This window comes from Cucumis sativus, chromosome 3 (assembly GCF_000004075.3).
Source record: "Cucumis sativus cultivar 9930 chromosome 3, Cucumber_9930_V3, whole genome shotgun sequence".
Taxonomy (NCBI): Eukaryota; Viridiplantae; Streptophyta; class Magnoliopsida; order Cucurbitales; family Cucurbitaceae; genus Cucumis; species Cucumis sativus.
In genome coordinates this window covers 5,480,758-5,495,908 of record NC_026657.2, presented here as the reverse complement: position 1 = coordinate 5,495,908, position 15,151 = coordinate 5,480,758, and the positions used below count along the sequence as shown (strand labels likewise).

General features: G+C 36.3%; 2 protein-coding genes and 1 long non-coding RNA gene across 3 annotated transcripts; 1 reads left to right on the top strand and 2 right to left on the bottom strand.

Annotated features, from left to right (window-relative positions):
* Positions 1-299: 299 nt before the first annotated feature.
* Positions 300-870, bottom strand: LOC116402969. Its single transcript, XR_004215701.1, has 2 exons — positions 731-870; positions 300-529 (listed from the first exon to the last, which is right to left on the bottom strand). It is a non-coding gene; the product is annotated as an uncharacterized LOC116402969 (long non-coding RNA).
* LOC101206254 (probable sodium/metabolite cotransporter BASS1, chloroplastic) lies at positions 741-3,794 on the top strand. Its single transcript, XM_004133666.3, has 7 exons — positions 741-1,310; positions 1,435-1,575; positions 2,392-2,547; positions 2,625-2,746; positions 2,883-3,044; positions 3,351-3,411; positions 3,490-3,794. The coding sequence occupies exons 1-7, from the start codon at positions 921-923 to the stop codon at positions 3,670-3,672; spliced, it is 1,215 nt and encodes a 404-aa protein (XP_004133714.1). The 5' UTR covers positions 741-920; the 3' UTR covers positions 3,673-3,794.
* Positions 3,795-6,193: 2,399 nt separating this feature from the next.
* On the bottom strand, positions 6,194-12,497 carry LOC101206008 (uncharacterized protein At5g49945). The gene is made up of 3 exons (XM_004133665.3): positions 11,371-12,497; positions 6,943-7,146; positions 6,194-6,866 (listed from the first exon to the last, which is right to left on the bottom strand). The coding sequence occupies exons 1-3, from the start codon at positions 12,394-12,396 to the stop codon at positions 6,636-6,638; spliced, it is 1,461 nt and encodes a 486-aa protein (XP_004133713.1). The 5' UTR covers positions 12,397-12,497; the 3' UTR covers positions 6,194-6,635.
* Positions 12,498-15,151: the final 2,654 nt, after the last annotated feature.

Below are 15,151 nucleotides of genomic sequence, written 5' to 3'. Positions count from 1 at the left end.
TACCATAGAACAAATAACCAACTAGTTAGTTCAGGAAACAAGAATGAATCAATATACATTCAATTCATGCATTCCATCATCATTAAAACCATAAAACAAAGTTGGGATGCTCAAGGGTTATCCATGCATGAATCAATATACAAGCAAGACTCAATTTAGCATATGAGAAGCGAAATTTTTTAAATTTTGGTAAAAAATACACAAAAATTGTGCAAACAATCTAAACCAAACCACTCAACTTTAGAAGCATGCTTTTGTCCCTGAAGTATTAGATTTAAAACAAGAACACGAGAACAAAATAAAGGAAACAGAAAACTCCCCTTGGATCTTTGATTTCTGGGCGAGTGTGTTTTACTAATATGTTTTCAAAATTTGATTATATATACATATATATATATATATATTTGTCTACTTTGAATAATCATATCTTCAGTTACCTTATTATACATTGGCAAATGCAGACTGTGTTTCTCCCTCATAGTCTTCCACCATCATTATCTCTCGTTTTAGGATAAAACAAAGAGAAGTCCTAAAAAGAAAACAAAATTAGATTCAAAATTAAACACACACATATAGATCACAAGCCATCTAAAATAGAGGAATTACTGACGAACAAATTTCAATATGCAATGAATTTGTTTAACTAATTGTCCAAAGCCTTCATGTGATAGAAAACGAATGAACTCAAAGATGAAAAAAAATGTTGTTAGAAAAACTATCAAATTCCAACCTCTTGCTTTGGACCAATATTTCTACTAATTTGTTGATAGCGATCTCTTGCTTCCTAATAATCTCCCAACACAATCTTGTCGTTTCACAAAATACAACCCGTGTTTGTATGCATCACTTCACCCAATTTCTATCATCTCCTTCAATTCCCCTTCTTTTCTTCACTAATCGGAGCCACAGAATTCTGCACAATGCCTCCGATTTCTCTGCAACTCACCCCCTTCATTTCTCCACTAATCCACCGCCCTAATCTCCGCCTTCACCGACCCCCAATTCCCCCTCTCTCGCCGCCCAGATCACTCACCGTCCGATCGGTTCAACAAAATAACGAACACCCATCTCCCTCGCCACCGCCAAAACCCACTGGTTTGGACGATTTTCTTTCCACGGCGGCTAGTCTCTACCCTCTCTATGTGACGGCAGGCGGGATTGTTGCTTGCCTCGAACCCTCGACCTTCTCGTGGTTTGTGCAGAGAGGGCCGAGTTCCTATAGCTTATCTCTTGGTTTGATAATGTTGGCCATGGGGCTTACTCTAGAGATCAAGGATTTATTTAATTTGTTCATGCAAAGACCTCTTTCGGTGAGTTTTTGGAATCTGAATTTGTTTACATTGTGTGTATTTTGGTTATTGATTTGATTTGATGGGATGGAACCGGGGGTTTGTGGTAATGCTTGATGGTTTTGACTCTGTTGCTTTGTTTTAGATATTGTTTGGATGTGTAGCTCAGTACACGATTATGCCAGCTTCTGCAGTGCTGATCGGAAAACTTTTGGGACTTTCCCAGTCCCTTTTGTTCGGTTTGGTCTTGCTTGGATGTTGTCCTGGAGGATCTGCTTCCAATGTGGTAATAATGCCTATGATCTCTGTTTTCTTATTTGTTCTGTTTAATTTCTTATAACTTTTGTTTCTCTCCTAAAAACGGCAAAAAAAAAAAAAAAAAAAGAGTAGAGAGTGAAGAGCCGCAACCTACTAGGAAATAAAATAATGTTCAAAAGATAATCCTGTATTTTAAAATTTAGAATTCAAAATCTCGATACAATACAAACATAAAAATGTTTTTTCAGAATATGTTCTTCTTGGATCACATAATTCAAGAACAGTGTTAAAAAAAATGTTGAACTTAGTAAATCTAAAAACATAAAACAAAATTCAGATGGTCAATAAAAAACTTAAAAAGAACAAAAACGGAAAGAAACTAATACCGGACATCATAGTCGCAAAGATAGAAATAGGATTGTATTGTTCTTAATTAATGAAAATTCTTCCCAGAAGATGATGCTTATAAATGTTCTAAAAGTTTATTCAAAAAAATTATACACGAATGTTGGATTAAGAATATATAGCTCAGTTTTGTTGTTGCTGTTGTTATTACAGTTGAAATTGGTGATTAATCATCTTGATATTTGACTGCTAATTAATTTATTTATTGCATCTTTGTACTCGATTTGAGAGATGGATGTTTCTTAACAGAGTTTTCATCCATAAGGCTGAGTAACACATTTTTGTGTTCAAAGTAGTCGTCTTAGTTAAGCATTATGGAAAACTTTATGAATGCAATCATCAACAGTTGAACTGCATTTCCTACTTTACAGCCTTGATCACAATAAGTTGATTGATTAAGTTTTCCGTTCACGGTTACTTCAATGAAATAGTATTTCAGGTAACCTTAATTGCTCAAGGCGACGTTCCTTTGTCTATTGTAATGACAGTATGCACAACTTTAGGAGCCGTAATTTTCACTCCTTTTCTGACAAAGTTTCTAGTAGGAGCTTATATTCCAGTCGACGCTGCACAGCTTTCTCTCAGCACCCTTCAGGTAAAGTTATGTCCTCATTTGCCTTCCAGCCATAGTCATGTTCTTAAGTCATCGCCATCGTCTTGTTTTTTGGTTAGGTGGTGGTAGCTCCTATCCTGTTAGGTTCTTGCTTGCAAAAGGCATTTCCTTCCCTGGTGAAATTGGTGTTACCATTTGCACCACTTGTTGCTGTTTTAACTTCCTCGCTGCTTGCTAGCAGGTCTCGGTTCTTCAACAATTGTTTTCTTTTTCTTTTTTTTGGCTTCAATAAGTTGTGCTTACCATGGAAACTTGATGAAAAGCCTTTTACTGTTTTTCGCTCTCACACACCTTTGATTATTTTTTTTTATGATTAGTGTCTTCTCAGAGAATGTCATTCGTATCAAATCGTCAATGGTTAGTGCCACATTGGCCTCTGATGCATCTCTATGGACAGTCCTTAAAAGTATATTATCAGGAGAGCTGGGAGTAGTAATACTTTCGGTGTTTTGTTTACACTTTGCTGGTTTCTTCGTCGGGTAAGTTGCATCTCTTTCCTCACCTCAATGGACTTAGTTGCTCGAATGCAGAAGCTAAACAAATTGTTTACAATATAAATCATTTGAGATGTTACTGAAAGTAATGAACCAAAATGAATACTTAGTCACTGATGAACTACATAAGATGGATGAAATTTTGCGTTTTCTCCCAAAACAGAATCTTCTCATATGTTGTAGATACTGATCCTTGTTTGCAAGAAGAATATGAAGTCAAATATTGTTATAAAAGATGAAATTAGTCAATTGGCTCACTACACACCCTTACGAGCTTCCTCTGATTTGCAGGTATATAGCAGCTGCTATCTGTGGGTTTCGAGAACGAGAACGAAGAACTATATCCATGCAGGTAACAAAACGACATTCACTTATCGAGAAATTGAAAAACATAGATATATGAATGAGAGGGTGTGGATTTTGGCTTCAGGTTGGGATGCAGAATTCATCACTGGGAGTTGTTTTGGCAGCCTCACATTTTAGTTCAGCAATGGTGGCATTGCCTCCAGCAATTTCAGCTGTGATAATGAACATGATGGGGAGCACTCTTGGATTTTGTTGGAAATATATTCAACCTTCTGATGAAGTGAAAACCAGTGTTGTTGCCAAGTGAATTTCTTGTCCTTTTTTTCTTTGTATTTAATTTTACATCTTATTTCCAAATGTAAAAAGAATGCGTTTTGATCTCATTATTCTAATACAAGAGGCTATAATAACGAGTGTTTATACACGTTATCAGCACTTGCATGGGACAATGAGTAGCTTGACCTCGTGCTAGCCTCACACCTGGGCTTGTTGTGTTCCCCATGGTCGCACACCTTGTGTGTTACGTGCATCCACGCACACAAGGCATGTTGCATGGCCTAGACGCGTACCTCACGTCGCCTAGCTGTGCTCTTGCCTTGTTACTCGCTTGCTCCAAAGTCCATACTAACCTCTTTTTCCTATCTTAAACATCCAGCTCGCCTTGTCTTTCTTGCCACTCGGCCAACCTTCAACTCTGCCTAGATTTTCTTTTTTCGTGTAGAACCTAAACCCAACTTTGAAAGTCAATAACTTTAAAATTCATATCTCAAAAAAGAAACTTCCTTCTACAAAGTTTTTTAGAATTGTCTTAAATATCCAACCTCCAAATTTCAGTTTAAGATTCCAAGTAATGTGTTATTCTATAGCCCCTCAAGAACCTAACACTGCTCAAACTTGTCTAAAAGTGACCTCTGGTGCTTTAGCTCAGAAGTTGAACTTCTTCCTCAACTCTTTTTAGTTTGGAAACCCTGCCTTAACAAATGAACCCACTCAAGGTTTTTTTGTGATTGTTTTGTGTAAATTTGCACAAGGAAAATGAAAATTCTAACCACTTGAAGTTACCCTATTTATTGTGAACCTTGCATGGAAATATTTTGACTCCTTCTATTTGCATGGTTTTCTCTCCACACCTTCTGCTTGTAAAACCTACATATTTGCATGCCATGACACCTACGTCACTTAAACCATGAAACCTCAATAATATCACTTATTGATAACACTTCTAATAAGATTTCTCCTTAACTTCTTTCACCCAGGCTACTACAAGAACTTTTAACAGACTTAGAGATCCTAAAGTATAGGGTTTACACATCTCCTCCCATTTTACTGACCCAGCTCGAGAGAGAATGCGACTGGAGAGTGAAGTGTCCAATATTCTTTGGTGTATTGACACTCAATGCTTAGGGTGAATTTGACTAACTCTATGCTTGGCTTGACATTTTACACTTTTAATACCTTTATCAATTTTAATTCATTATGTCATGAGGCTGCAAGGCACATCAAAGAGTCAATGCAACTTAAATATTGAACCCACATTCCATTATACGTCTTAACTATGTGATGAAAACCACAATATGAATAAGCTTAACTTTTATCAACTTCAAGAGTTTACTTACTACAACACTTATCTTACATGCTTTTAAACATAAGTATGACCTTTGACATTGCTAAAAAAAGCACTACTTTCCTAAGCCCAATAATTCTCATGAATTTAATGTTTATTCTACTATTTTTATAAAAATAATAATAATAATAAGCATCCTAGGCTACCTGAATGATTACGATGCAAAACAAGCTAAATCACGAGAAAAGCAAGCAAATTAGAGCAAAAATGAAGAAAAGGTTTTAGTAACCATAGTGTTGCAACGTTACATATTTAGAAATTGCATCAGATGAATTAAATACTACAATCTCTTTGAAGATTACTTCGACGTTCATCAAATTTCTTGAAGTTTTAACTAGAAAGATAAAGAACTAGAGGTATTTTTTATTGGGAATAAGATTTTAGATGTATTATCTTGAGAACTTTCACTTTGAATGATGAACGATTGCAAATCTTGTTTTGAATTTCATGCTCGATCTTGTATTGATTTTTTTGTCTAAATGACAAAGTTCAATCATTGAACTTGAATTCTTGTTTAAATTTAATGATGCTAAGCACAATTCTTTAGATTAAGTTGAAAAACTTGTGAATCTTGAATTGATTTTAAACATTTCTCTTTCAATTTTTTTCTAGAATTATCTAGTTGAATTAAACTAGTACCAATATTATTTTATGTAGGCATTCCGTGCATGAAATTATCACATTGATCCTAAGAATTTAAAGAAAAATTAGAATATGCATGAAAATTACTTAGATGAAAATGCATAGAAAGAATTTAGATTGAATGTGAAGTAATTCCTGTTCATGAATTTAGGGTAATTAGTATTTAATCCTCTAGTTTGCTGTCGGTTGCAATTGTTTTTACATTTTCTTGATTTCATTGAATGATAGAAAGTTACCTAAGTTTCTCATTCTCAATCATTCTATTGAGAGAAAATCTTTAATTCTTTGGGCGTTCTAAATATCAATTCATAAACCAAAAACAAGTTCATTTTCTTGTACATATATTTTCTTACAATATCAGCTTTACAAAACTCCCTTTATAAATAAAAAATTTTATTGTAGACAAAAGCACTTAATTCAATGCTCTTGAATTCGACCTCAAACTTAAAGCTATACTACATCTTTGTAGTTCATAGTTGGAAGTTTGGTGTAATGAATTAATATGGACAGTAATATGCTTGTGTTGACCGCATCAATAAATCCTAGTCCCAACACCAAGCAATACCTTAAAAGAGCAAAATTGATTCTATTCATCCCTTTGACAAAACTTGTAAAAAGAAAACAAACCATCTGATCGTCTCAAAAGAGGTCTATAATTCACCATTGGAGTAAGACTTCAACATTACACTTCAGTAAAAGTCCTATGCAACCAGATCGTTCTCAATGACTAAAAGGCCACCAAAGGTAGAGAACTAAAATAGAGAAAAAAAAGGGAATTAATTTAGCAAAAAAAACGAAAGCTAGTTTCTATAGTACTGTTATTATGGGATGACGAGCTAGTGTAATGCAATCTAAAAGTACACGGTCCACTACCCTGATCATCAAAATTTGCAATGAAACCAGGAACCCTTGTTGAGCTCTTAAACGAGCTTAGAAAACTAGATGAAGAAGAGGCAAGTTTGCTTTGCCACTCATGGTTGATGCATCGGACAAAAATTGAGTCCCTAACGTGTGCGGCTCATCTTTATCTTTGGCATTGCTTTCTTCATCTGCTTGGCACGGTCTTTCGCCTCTTTCCGTCGAAGAGCCTCAGCACTTAATTTGGCTTCAGCTTCTTCCATCAGTTTCTTCTTCTCTGCCTTCCTCTTCTGCAGTGCTTCTTGCCTTGCATTTTGAAGCTCTCTGTGTGCCTCTTGAGCAGCCTTCGACCTGGCAGCTTCAGTTTTCGAGCGGGCCTGCATCACCAACAATTAGAATTTAGAAAGTTCTGAGCGAAGTAATATGTGTGTGTGTCTTGTGTATGAAGTTTACCTGTGAACTGAGCTTGTAGCGTCCAACAGTGTCAATGTAATAGGGCACAAGGGCTACTAGACGAGAAATATCTGCCATGTTGTTGGCATCTGGGAGGGCAAACTTGAACAACAGCATCTTCTTGTGCATGCCCGAATGCTGATCCGAGAAGTGCATCGAGATGAAATACTTCCCAAATTTCTCAAAAGATTTTTCACCAAAAACCTGCAGAAATCAATTAAAATTAAAATTAAAATTCCACATTCCACGGCAAGGAATAAAGATATTTAATAAAAGTTCTGACTGTAACATGTTAACTGAGCAGGTAGGCGTTCAATAGGGAAATGCAGACAGCAAGTTGCATGGCAAAAAGTAAAGACTAGAAGGAAAAAAAAGCGCTCAAGGCTCACAATTATAGAGAAGCTTTGTACACGAAGCCCACAGAGTAACATGAAATCTATCAAAGGACAAAACATAAAAAAGAATCATTCCCTCAAAGGATTCTATTGTTCCTCTCGCTCCAAATCCCCATAAAATAGCACACCCCTACTTGTCCCAAAAACTTTCCTTTCTCGCAATTTACTCGTTGAACTACTGTCCTTGAACGGATATTTTCTTCAAGCTTTCTACTTTCTCGTTAAAGGCACACCAAAATCCTTGAACGGATATTTTCTTCGAGCTTTCTACTTTCTCTCAGTTTACTCGTTGCTTTGTGGGGGATGATAAGGACACGTATTTTTGGGAGGATCAGTGGGTAGGGGAGAATACACTTTGCTCTTTATTTCCGCATCTTTATCATTTATCCTCATTCAGAAATTGTATGGTCTCAGATTGTCTGGTTAGTTTGGAGAAACCCATGTGTCTTTTTCCTTCGTATTCTATCTTAATTTGACCAATAGGGAATCGACAAAGGAGGCCTCTCTCCTTTATTTGTTTGAGGGGTGTAACTTTAAGATGGGAGAAGGGATGTTTGTATTTGGGATCCTAATCCTAGTAGGTGTTACATGTGTAAATCCTTGTTTAGTCTATTGTTAGATCCCTCTCCCCCTATGGAGTCGGTTTTTTACGTGATCTGGAAGACTAAGGTTCCTATGAAAGTTAGGTTCTTTATTTGGCAAGTCTTGCTTGGTCGGGTTAACACTGTTGATAGGTTTGTTAGGAGGAGGACTTTGCTTGTCGGGCCATTTTGTTGCATGCTTTGTCGGAAGGCAAAGGAAGACTTGATCATTTGTTTTGGGAATGCCATTACATGCGGGCAGTAGTGTGGAGTTCTTTCCTTCAAGAGTTCGGTGTTAGTTTTTCTGGCTCTCGGAGTGTCAGAGCGACAATCGGGAAGTCCCTCCTCCATCAACCTTTCACAGACAAAGGGGACTTTTATGGATGGTCGGGGTGTGTGCCATTATTTGGGACATTTGGGGAGAGAATGATTGGATCTTTCGGGGTAGAGAGAGGGAGTATAGTGAGATTTGGTCTTGGCTAGATTTCATGTTTACCTTTAGGCTTCAATTTCGAAGCATTTTTGTAATTACTCCAACGGTAACATTTTACTTTGTTGGTCCCCCCTTTTATCAGTCAGGGTGTTTTGGCGAGCTAGATTTTTTTGTATGCCTTTTGTATTCTTTCATTCTTTCTCAATGAAAGTTGTTTGATATCATAAAAATTTTAATTTTTTAAAAAAAACTTTCCTTTCTCACTAAAGGAAGGTGGAGAAGAAATTCCTCGATCATCTGTATGCAATCAAGATGTCTAGCCAACTCACCAAGCTCGTTAAAGAAGTTTATACCACATAGACAAAGACACAACTTCAAAGGATATGGTCAAGGTTCTTTGTTACCCTTCTACAAAGAATATAACACCATGCCCAAATCAAATTAGGCATCTTGCTAACCACCCCATCTAAGATGTTCACCCCCACGTGAAGAACCTACCAAACAAAAACTTCACCATATCGAGAATTTTTATTTTCCATATCAAGGAAAAAGCTAAATCTCTCAAAGGAGAAGGGTTAACCAGACAAAAGGAAAAATGAATGACAGAAACAGCTCTTTGAAAGACTAGGGCTCCAAAAGCAAATGACCCTTCTCCCAACAAAGCACAGAAACTTCCTAAGAATGAAAGGGGATCCCTTATTTCCCTATCAGATAGGAAATGACAGAACCCCAAAGTGGTGGATGGTTGAGCTATAATGTTGGCCTAAGATACATTCTTTAAAAAAGACCAATATGAGGAAAAACAAAGCAAAAGGGTCGTAACCGAATCACTAATCTTTCCTAAAAACATCTCTCTCCCCTCCCCAATTCAGCAAGGAATGAAATGACCCCAAGGAGACCTAGAACACTAACCCCATTTAGAGTTCATGGAACAGACTAAATTTACTTGCAATAACTTCACGTTAAAGAGCATCAAGTTTGTTAAAACTGCCAGTTATTTAGCTAGAAGGGTCTGCTTACATGCTCTCAGCTTTCCTGTAATTCCTCCAAAATCCATGAGTTTCAAACACTCTGCCTATCCAGCCTCATCAATTTCTTCCAGGCATTACTTACGAACACTGAAATTTAAAAGAGGGAAAGAAAGTAGAAAGGAATCCCACTCAAAATCGACGGGATGAGAGTTAGATGACCCCCTGTCGAGAAAAAGCTCTGTTTCCAAGTTGCCATCCTTCTTTGAATCTTATCCACAACATGGGTTCCCAAAAAACATTAGTCAGATTATGCCTAAGAGGGAGGCCAAGATATGAAGGAACAAACTAGCTTCACATCCTACCAAAGCAGCCTACCTATGAATCTTATCAAGACCACAATTTAAACCTAGAAGTTGACATTCGAACTCATTTCAATAAATACCAAGTAATTCTCTAAATTATCAAATGACTCCTCATTTTCGAAGCAAAAGAAAATGATATCACCAACAAACGCAAGATGATAGAGGGTCAGATTGTCAGTGCCAATCTCAAAACCTTTAAAAGCTTTAGATGCCACTCCTTTCAAAATGATCCTACTTAGGACCAGTGTTTTAAAAAGCCTTCTCGGGCCAAACCTAGGCTTTTGTGAAGCGCCCAAGGCTTAAAGCCTTGGGCCTTGGGCCTTGGGGCTTTATCATTACTTTTAAAAAATAGTAATAATTAAGGGTTTTCCTTCATTATTAACTAAAGCAATCAGGTTTACTAAGCCTAAATGCAAAAATTCTTGTGTTTGGGGTCTTTTTTCTTCATAATTCCACTTCAAATATCCTTTCTTTTTCATGTAATATTTTCATATGTAACGTGCCTCACAAAAAAAGCCCACACCTTTTTGTGTGACTTGCGCTTAGGTTCCAGAGGGCGGCCATCATTGTGACTTAGTGCGCCATGGGCATTTAAAAACACTGCCTAGGACAACCACCACCAACAAGAAAAGGATCGTCCGCAGAGGTTCCCCCATTTAAGATCACTCATAGCATGGATCCTAACTCTCAGCCAAACATTGATTAGGATTGAGTACCTAACCAAGCAAATACGAGTCCGGATCCAAGAGTAAATAATCCTTGGTACACAGTACTTTAGTAAATAAACGTTTCCAAGACACCCTAGGGAAATAAAAGCTGCAACAATCCTCACCACTAAAAAATAACAAAGCCATCTACAACTAAATGAAACTTGTGTAGCAATTTCATGTCTGATTTGAGCCAAAACTTCTTCAAAACCCTAAGTCCACTATACCTCAAACAAAGTCCTTTTAGCTGTGGTTGTTTATGAATAAACACGTTTCATTGAGAGATAATCAGCGCCAATTTCAGCCAATAAGAAAAAAAGGGACCCCCTAAGCTAAGGCATTCTCAATCTCTTGACTCAGGGCCAAACTGACTGAAAGGATGCCCAACCAAGGTCGAGAAAAGGCATTGCCAAAACAGATGGTTCTAATCTTCATAAGCATAAGAATTCCTACAAAGAACGCACCAACTAGATTGAAAGCACTATAAAAACTTGTTTGAAAAGTGTGATTGGTTTCAACTTCCAAAGCTACAGAAAGGGTTATGAAAGCAAACCTCCAAAAAAAAAATCCAAATGCACAAAGAAATATAATTTAAAAGAAAATATGCCCCAGTCCAAACCCAACTATGCAGAGTGAATAATCAAACATGCAGTTGTATAATACCATAAGTAATTTCACAATTTTTTAGATAAGTAAATATAAATTGATCCTTACAAAAACTAACATATATGAAAAGTAAACAGAAAGATTACATTTTAAACGCGAGATCACCAGATAATATAAAGTTTAAACGATTAGCAAAAAATAAAATAAAATAAATAAATATCATGAAAATAAACAACATATCTGAACCTTTTTAACTGAAAAATCAGACATCAGAAGATTTTGCAAACACCCATTCAACAAAACGTTTTTGAAACAGCGAAACGAAATAAGATAAAGGAAGTTATCTGAAACAGTGAAACGAAAATCTACCAACCTGGTCAAGAACGGCCTCTGTGATCAAATCTGCAGCGACTTCCTTCGATTCAGAAATTACGCTCAACTCTTCAGGAACCCATCTGGGAGGCGCCAAAATCCCGGCAAATCTTTGCAAATCTCTCAAATCCTTTTGCATTCCTTTGGCAGCTTTCTTCTTCGCCACGGCAAAGATAATATGATCCATCGCATCATCATTCATATAGACTTCGAAGCTAATTTCATCCTTACATGGCACCACCATATTATACAACCTCGAGATCAAATCATGTCGGCTCTTCAACTCCATTGTCGCCAAAAGCCCCTGGCAATACCTTCGCCCACTAGCATAGAATTTGAAGACATTCTGTCCCTCTTTCAACAGCAAAGGCGAGTCTTCGCCTTCCCCCACGCCCAGCAGACTAAAGTTCTTCTCAAAAATGGAGTCCTTGGTCCCGAATTTCGCAGCCCAAGATAGAGCAATGTTCTCGTTCTCGCGCTTTCCGGTAAAATAGTTTATCACAAAAATCACCAAGAAAGATCCACAGATAATTTCAACAGTATACGACTTCGGAGCATTCGTAGGTTTGGGAATCGGAGAGGTAGGTTTTGAATCAGAGTTCGGATTGGTGGAGGCTGAATCCTCCGTAGATTTGGAGCTCTGTTGTACCGGTTCTTGTGGTTGCTCAATCGGCAAACCTTCAAATTCGTCCTCATCCCAGTAATTGAAGCTAGTTGGAGACGGCTTCGTATAATCGGAGACAGAGGGTGGAGATTGAGGATCCGACGGCTCGCCCACTGGATCCGGTTTATCAGAATCTTGATCCAGAGAAGAAATTCCGGTGAGTTCTGGCTCGGACTGGGTAAGAGGAGGAGGACGGAGGGGGAGATCGGTGAGGGGAAGTGAAAGATCGTCATCTTCGAGGTCGTCGAGTTCTGGTTCGAATCCTTCAAAGTGGGAGTCAGCAAGAACATAAGAGGGTGAAAGAGAGAGCAAGAGGAGAGAGAGAAGAGAGAAGAAGATGAGGAGAGAGGTGAGCTTCGCCATGGATGATTGATTTTGCTCTCTCCTGTACGCGGGGGAGAGAGAGAGGTAGAGAGAAAAATGAGAGCAAAAAGCTCAAATGTGGATGAAGGAATAGAGAGGTGGTGAAGTACAGTGGAAACAGGAAACTGTAAAGTCAGCCTCATCATTGGACTGGGCCAAACCTCATTGAACAAATCCCCTCGGCCCATGAAGTCCATAGGAGTTCTCTACCTGTAGGCTCACTTCTAGGATGGAGGGCCCTTCCGCTAATTTCAATGGAAATTTCGAAGAAAATAAATATTATCTATACCACAAGCTAACAATTTTGCCTTTCAGCCTCCTTGTTGATATATGCCTAATGCCTCAATATGTATTTCATATAAATATTGATAACATAACCTAAAAATTAATAATTTATTTCAACAAATATTGCAACTACATCAATTTCATTTATATTATTAGCGATAGAAGCTATCATATGAATATTATGTTATTAGTGATTCAAAGCTATTACCGATAAGATGCTAATCTAATCTCTTTTATTTATCAATTTATCTTACGAACAAGCAACCATAATATCACTTTATAGTAACCTTACCTTGATATCATTGATATATAGTATCATATTAAAGATATTACTTATAAATGCTATCAGTAATATCCTTCTATTGCTATCATCATAGATATTATTAGTGATGGCAATAGAAGAATATCATCAATGGTAGCTATAAAAAATATCAAGATGAAAATGAGTCAAATTATATATAATGTTAGTTCAATGAGTTGAGATAAGAATGAATTAAAGATGGCATGTAGGACAAAAAAATGTGCAGATTTTGTGAAGAAGTTGCTGTTTGTTGTGCACTACATGGGAAAATATGATGTCAAACCATGTCAAATGGACACATCAATTTTGCAGCCTTCTAAAGGAGTTATTTGAGGCGTTTTGAAGACATTCTACATTTTTAGTTTTTCAGTTTGATCTATAATTTAGTATGCAATCTTGTTTTAAGTTCCTATGTCTTTATTTTCTTCGAATGTCATTTAAGTGTATTTGGATGACACTTAAGCTTCCACCCCATACATGTATTTTCTTCAATTGACATTTAAGTGTTTGGGTGACTTTTGGCTTTCACCCCACGCATGACCATTTAGCCTATAAAATGGTTTTGTAATACTCTTGAAAAGGGAGAATAGCAATACTAAAATGTTTGTGCTTATTCAACCCTTTTGGTGTTATCTTTTCAAATTTTGTTTTATATTTTATGTTAAAAAACAATTCATTCACTTAGTCTTGATCAAGCTGACCCCGGAGGGAGTTGCCTTAGGATCTAAGAATAACCATCAGAGATTCTAGATTTGATCTAAGTTAGCTTTCTTTTTTAGTTTTTGCAAGGATACTAAAAGGACCTCTAGCTTTACATCTAACAAACATAGTAGACGTTTATCAAATATTTATACTTCATTTTTTGTAATGAACATGTTTGATTCAACTAATTAACTTCATATTTAGGTTTTTACATTTTTTTTAATAATATGAGACGAAGCTATTTAATTTTGCATAATGTGTTCACCATGTATACATGCATGTATGAGAATGACAGGTGAATGGAAAAAGATGGAAACACAAATGGACAAAATGTGAGGACTTTGAGTTGGTGAATGCCTAAGTCCATTTGGTGGACTCTGATCAAAAGTCCAACAATGAGATGTTTTGACCAAAATATCTACAACACTTTGGAACAATTACGGAGAAGTTTTCGTTGTAATAAACCAAAACACCATTGACTGCAAAGATCAGAGTTTAAAGAACACGAGACATCTTAAATCAATCAGGTTAAGTGTCTTCAGGTGGAAAGGAAGATCTTCAGGTGGAAAGGAATTCATTTATGTATATAAACTATACTCTACCGTTCAAATACAAATTATAATATTTTGCATCATAAACATAGACTATAATAACGCACACTACACACCAAAAAGCCTTCTTATTGTTCTTGCAAAATTCATAGAAATATCATAAAGAATTAAGGAAAATTAAGAATAGATTTGAAATTTAAGGAACGTTTGACACACAATAAATCAATAGCGTTGCGTTAATTATTGTATGGAAAGTTAAATTATCTATAGAACTTGGGATGTTGAATTGAGTTGTGTCTAAAAATCAAAAAACAAATTCTTTTGGCTTTAACCCGAACGTCTATTTCTCTACTTTTTTATGAAAAAAAAAACAAAGAAAGAGAAACCCTCTTATTTGTTTAAATTTATAAAACATAAAAAATTCTTTTCAACTTAATTATTCACGTAGAGAACACAAATTTTTTCATCCATTTTTTGAACACTCATGATCTGAGCATTCAATATAATTGCAAAACAGTTATACGTTTATCACCGAAAAATACATGTCATGTTGCAATAAAATTTTCATTTTTCCTTCTATCTAACTATCACTTTTTACCCTCATTTACGTCGAATTTTTATATATATAATTTTAATTATAGCTTTTTAGGTAGAATAATGAAAAATGAAGAAAACAAGTAGTTAAATAGATCAAATAACTTAGTTACACATTACAAGTTATAAAAGAGCTTTTGTTTGTTTATCGCATTTTTCATGTGCATACATAGAATATTATAAGATGAAAAAGAGAGGAGTAGCCAAGTGACAAACATCAGACGAAGAAGCATACAAGACGACCAACAAAACGATTGAAAGAAGGAAGCTAGGCGTTCTACATCACTAAAAAGACAAAATAGTTGGTGCTAATGTTAGACAA

Excerpts from the sequence above, each read along its gene's own strand:
- LOC101206254 (XM_004133666.3), top strand. The coding sequence starts at position 921 with ATGCCTCCGATTTCTCTGCAACTCACCCCCTTCATTTCTCCACTAATC. Across the intron at positions 2,548-2,624 it reads TTTCTCTCAGCACCCTTCAG|GTGGTGGTAGCTCCTATCCT; the intron begins GTAAAGTTATGT and ends TTTTTTGGTTAG. Across the intron at positions 3,045-3,350 it reads TTTGCTGGTTTCTTCGTCGG|GTATATAGCAGCTGCTATCT; the intron begins GTAAGTTGCATC and ends TCTGATTTGCAG.
- LOC101206008 (XM_004133665.3), bottom strand. The coding sequence starts at position 12,396 with ATGGCGAAGCTCACCTCTCTCCTCATCTTCTTCTCTCTTCTCTCTCTC. Across the intron at positions 7,147-11,370 it reads CAGAGGCCGTTCTTGACCAG|GTTTTTGGTGAAAAATCTTT; the intron begins GTTGGTAGATTT and ends TGATTTCTGCAG. Across the intron at positions 6,867-6,942 it reads GCTACAAGCTCAGTTCACAG|GCCCGCTCGAAAACTGAAGC; the intron begins GTAAACTTCATA and ends TTGGTGATGCAG.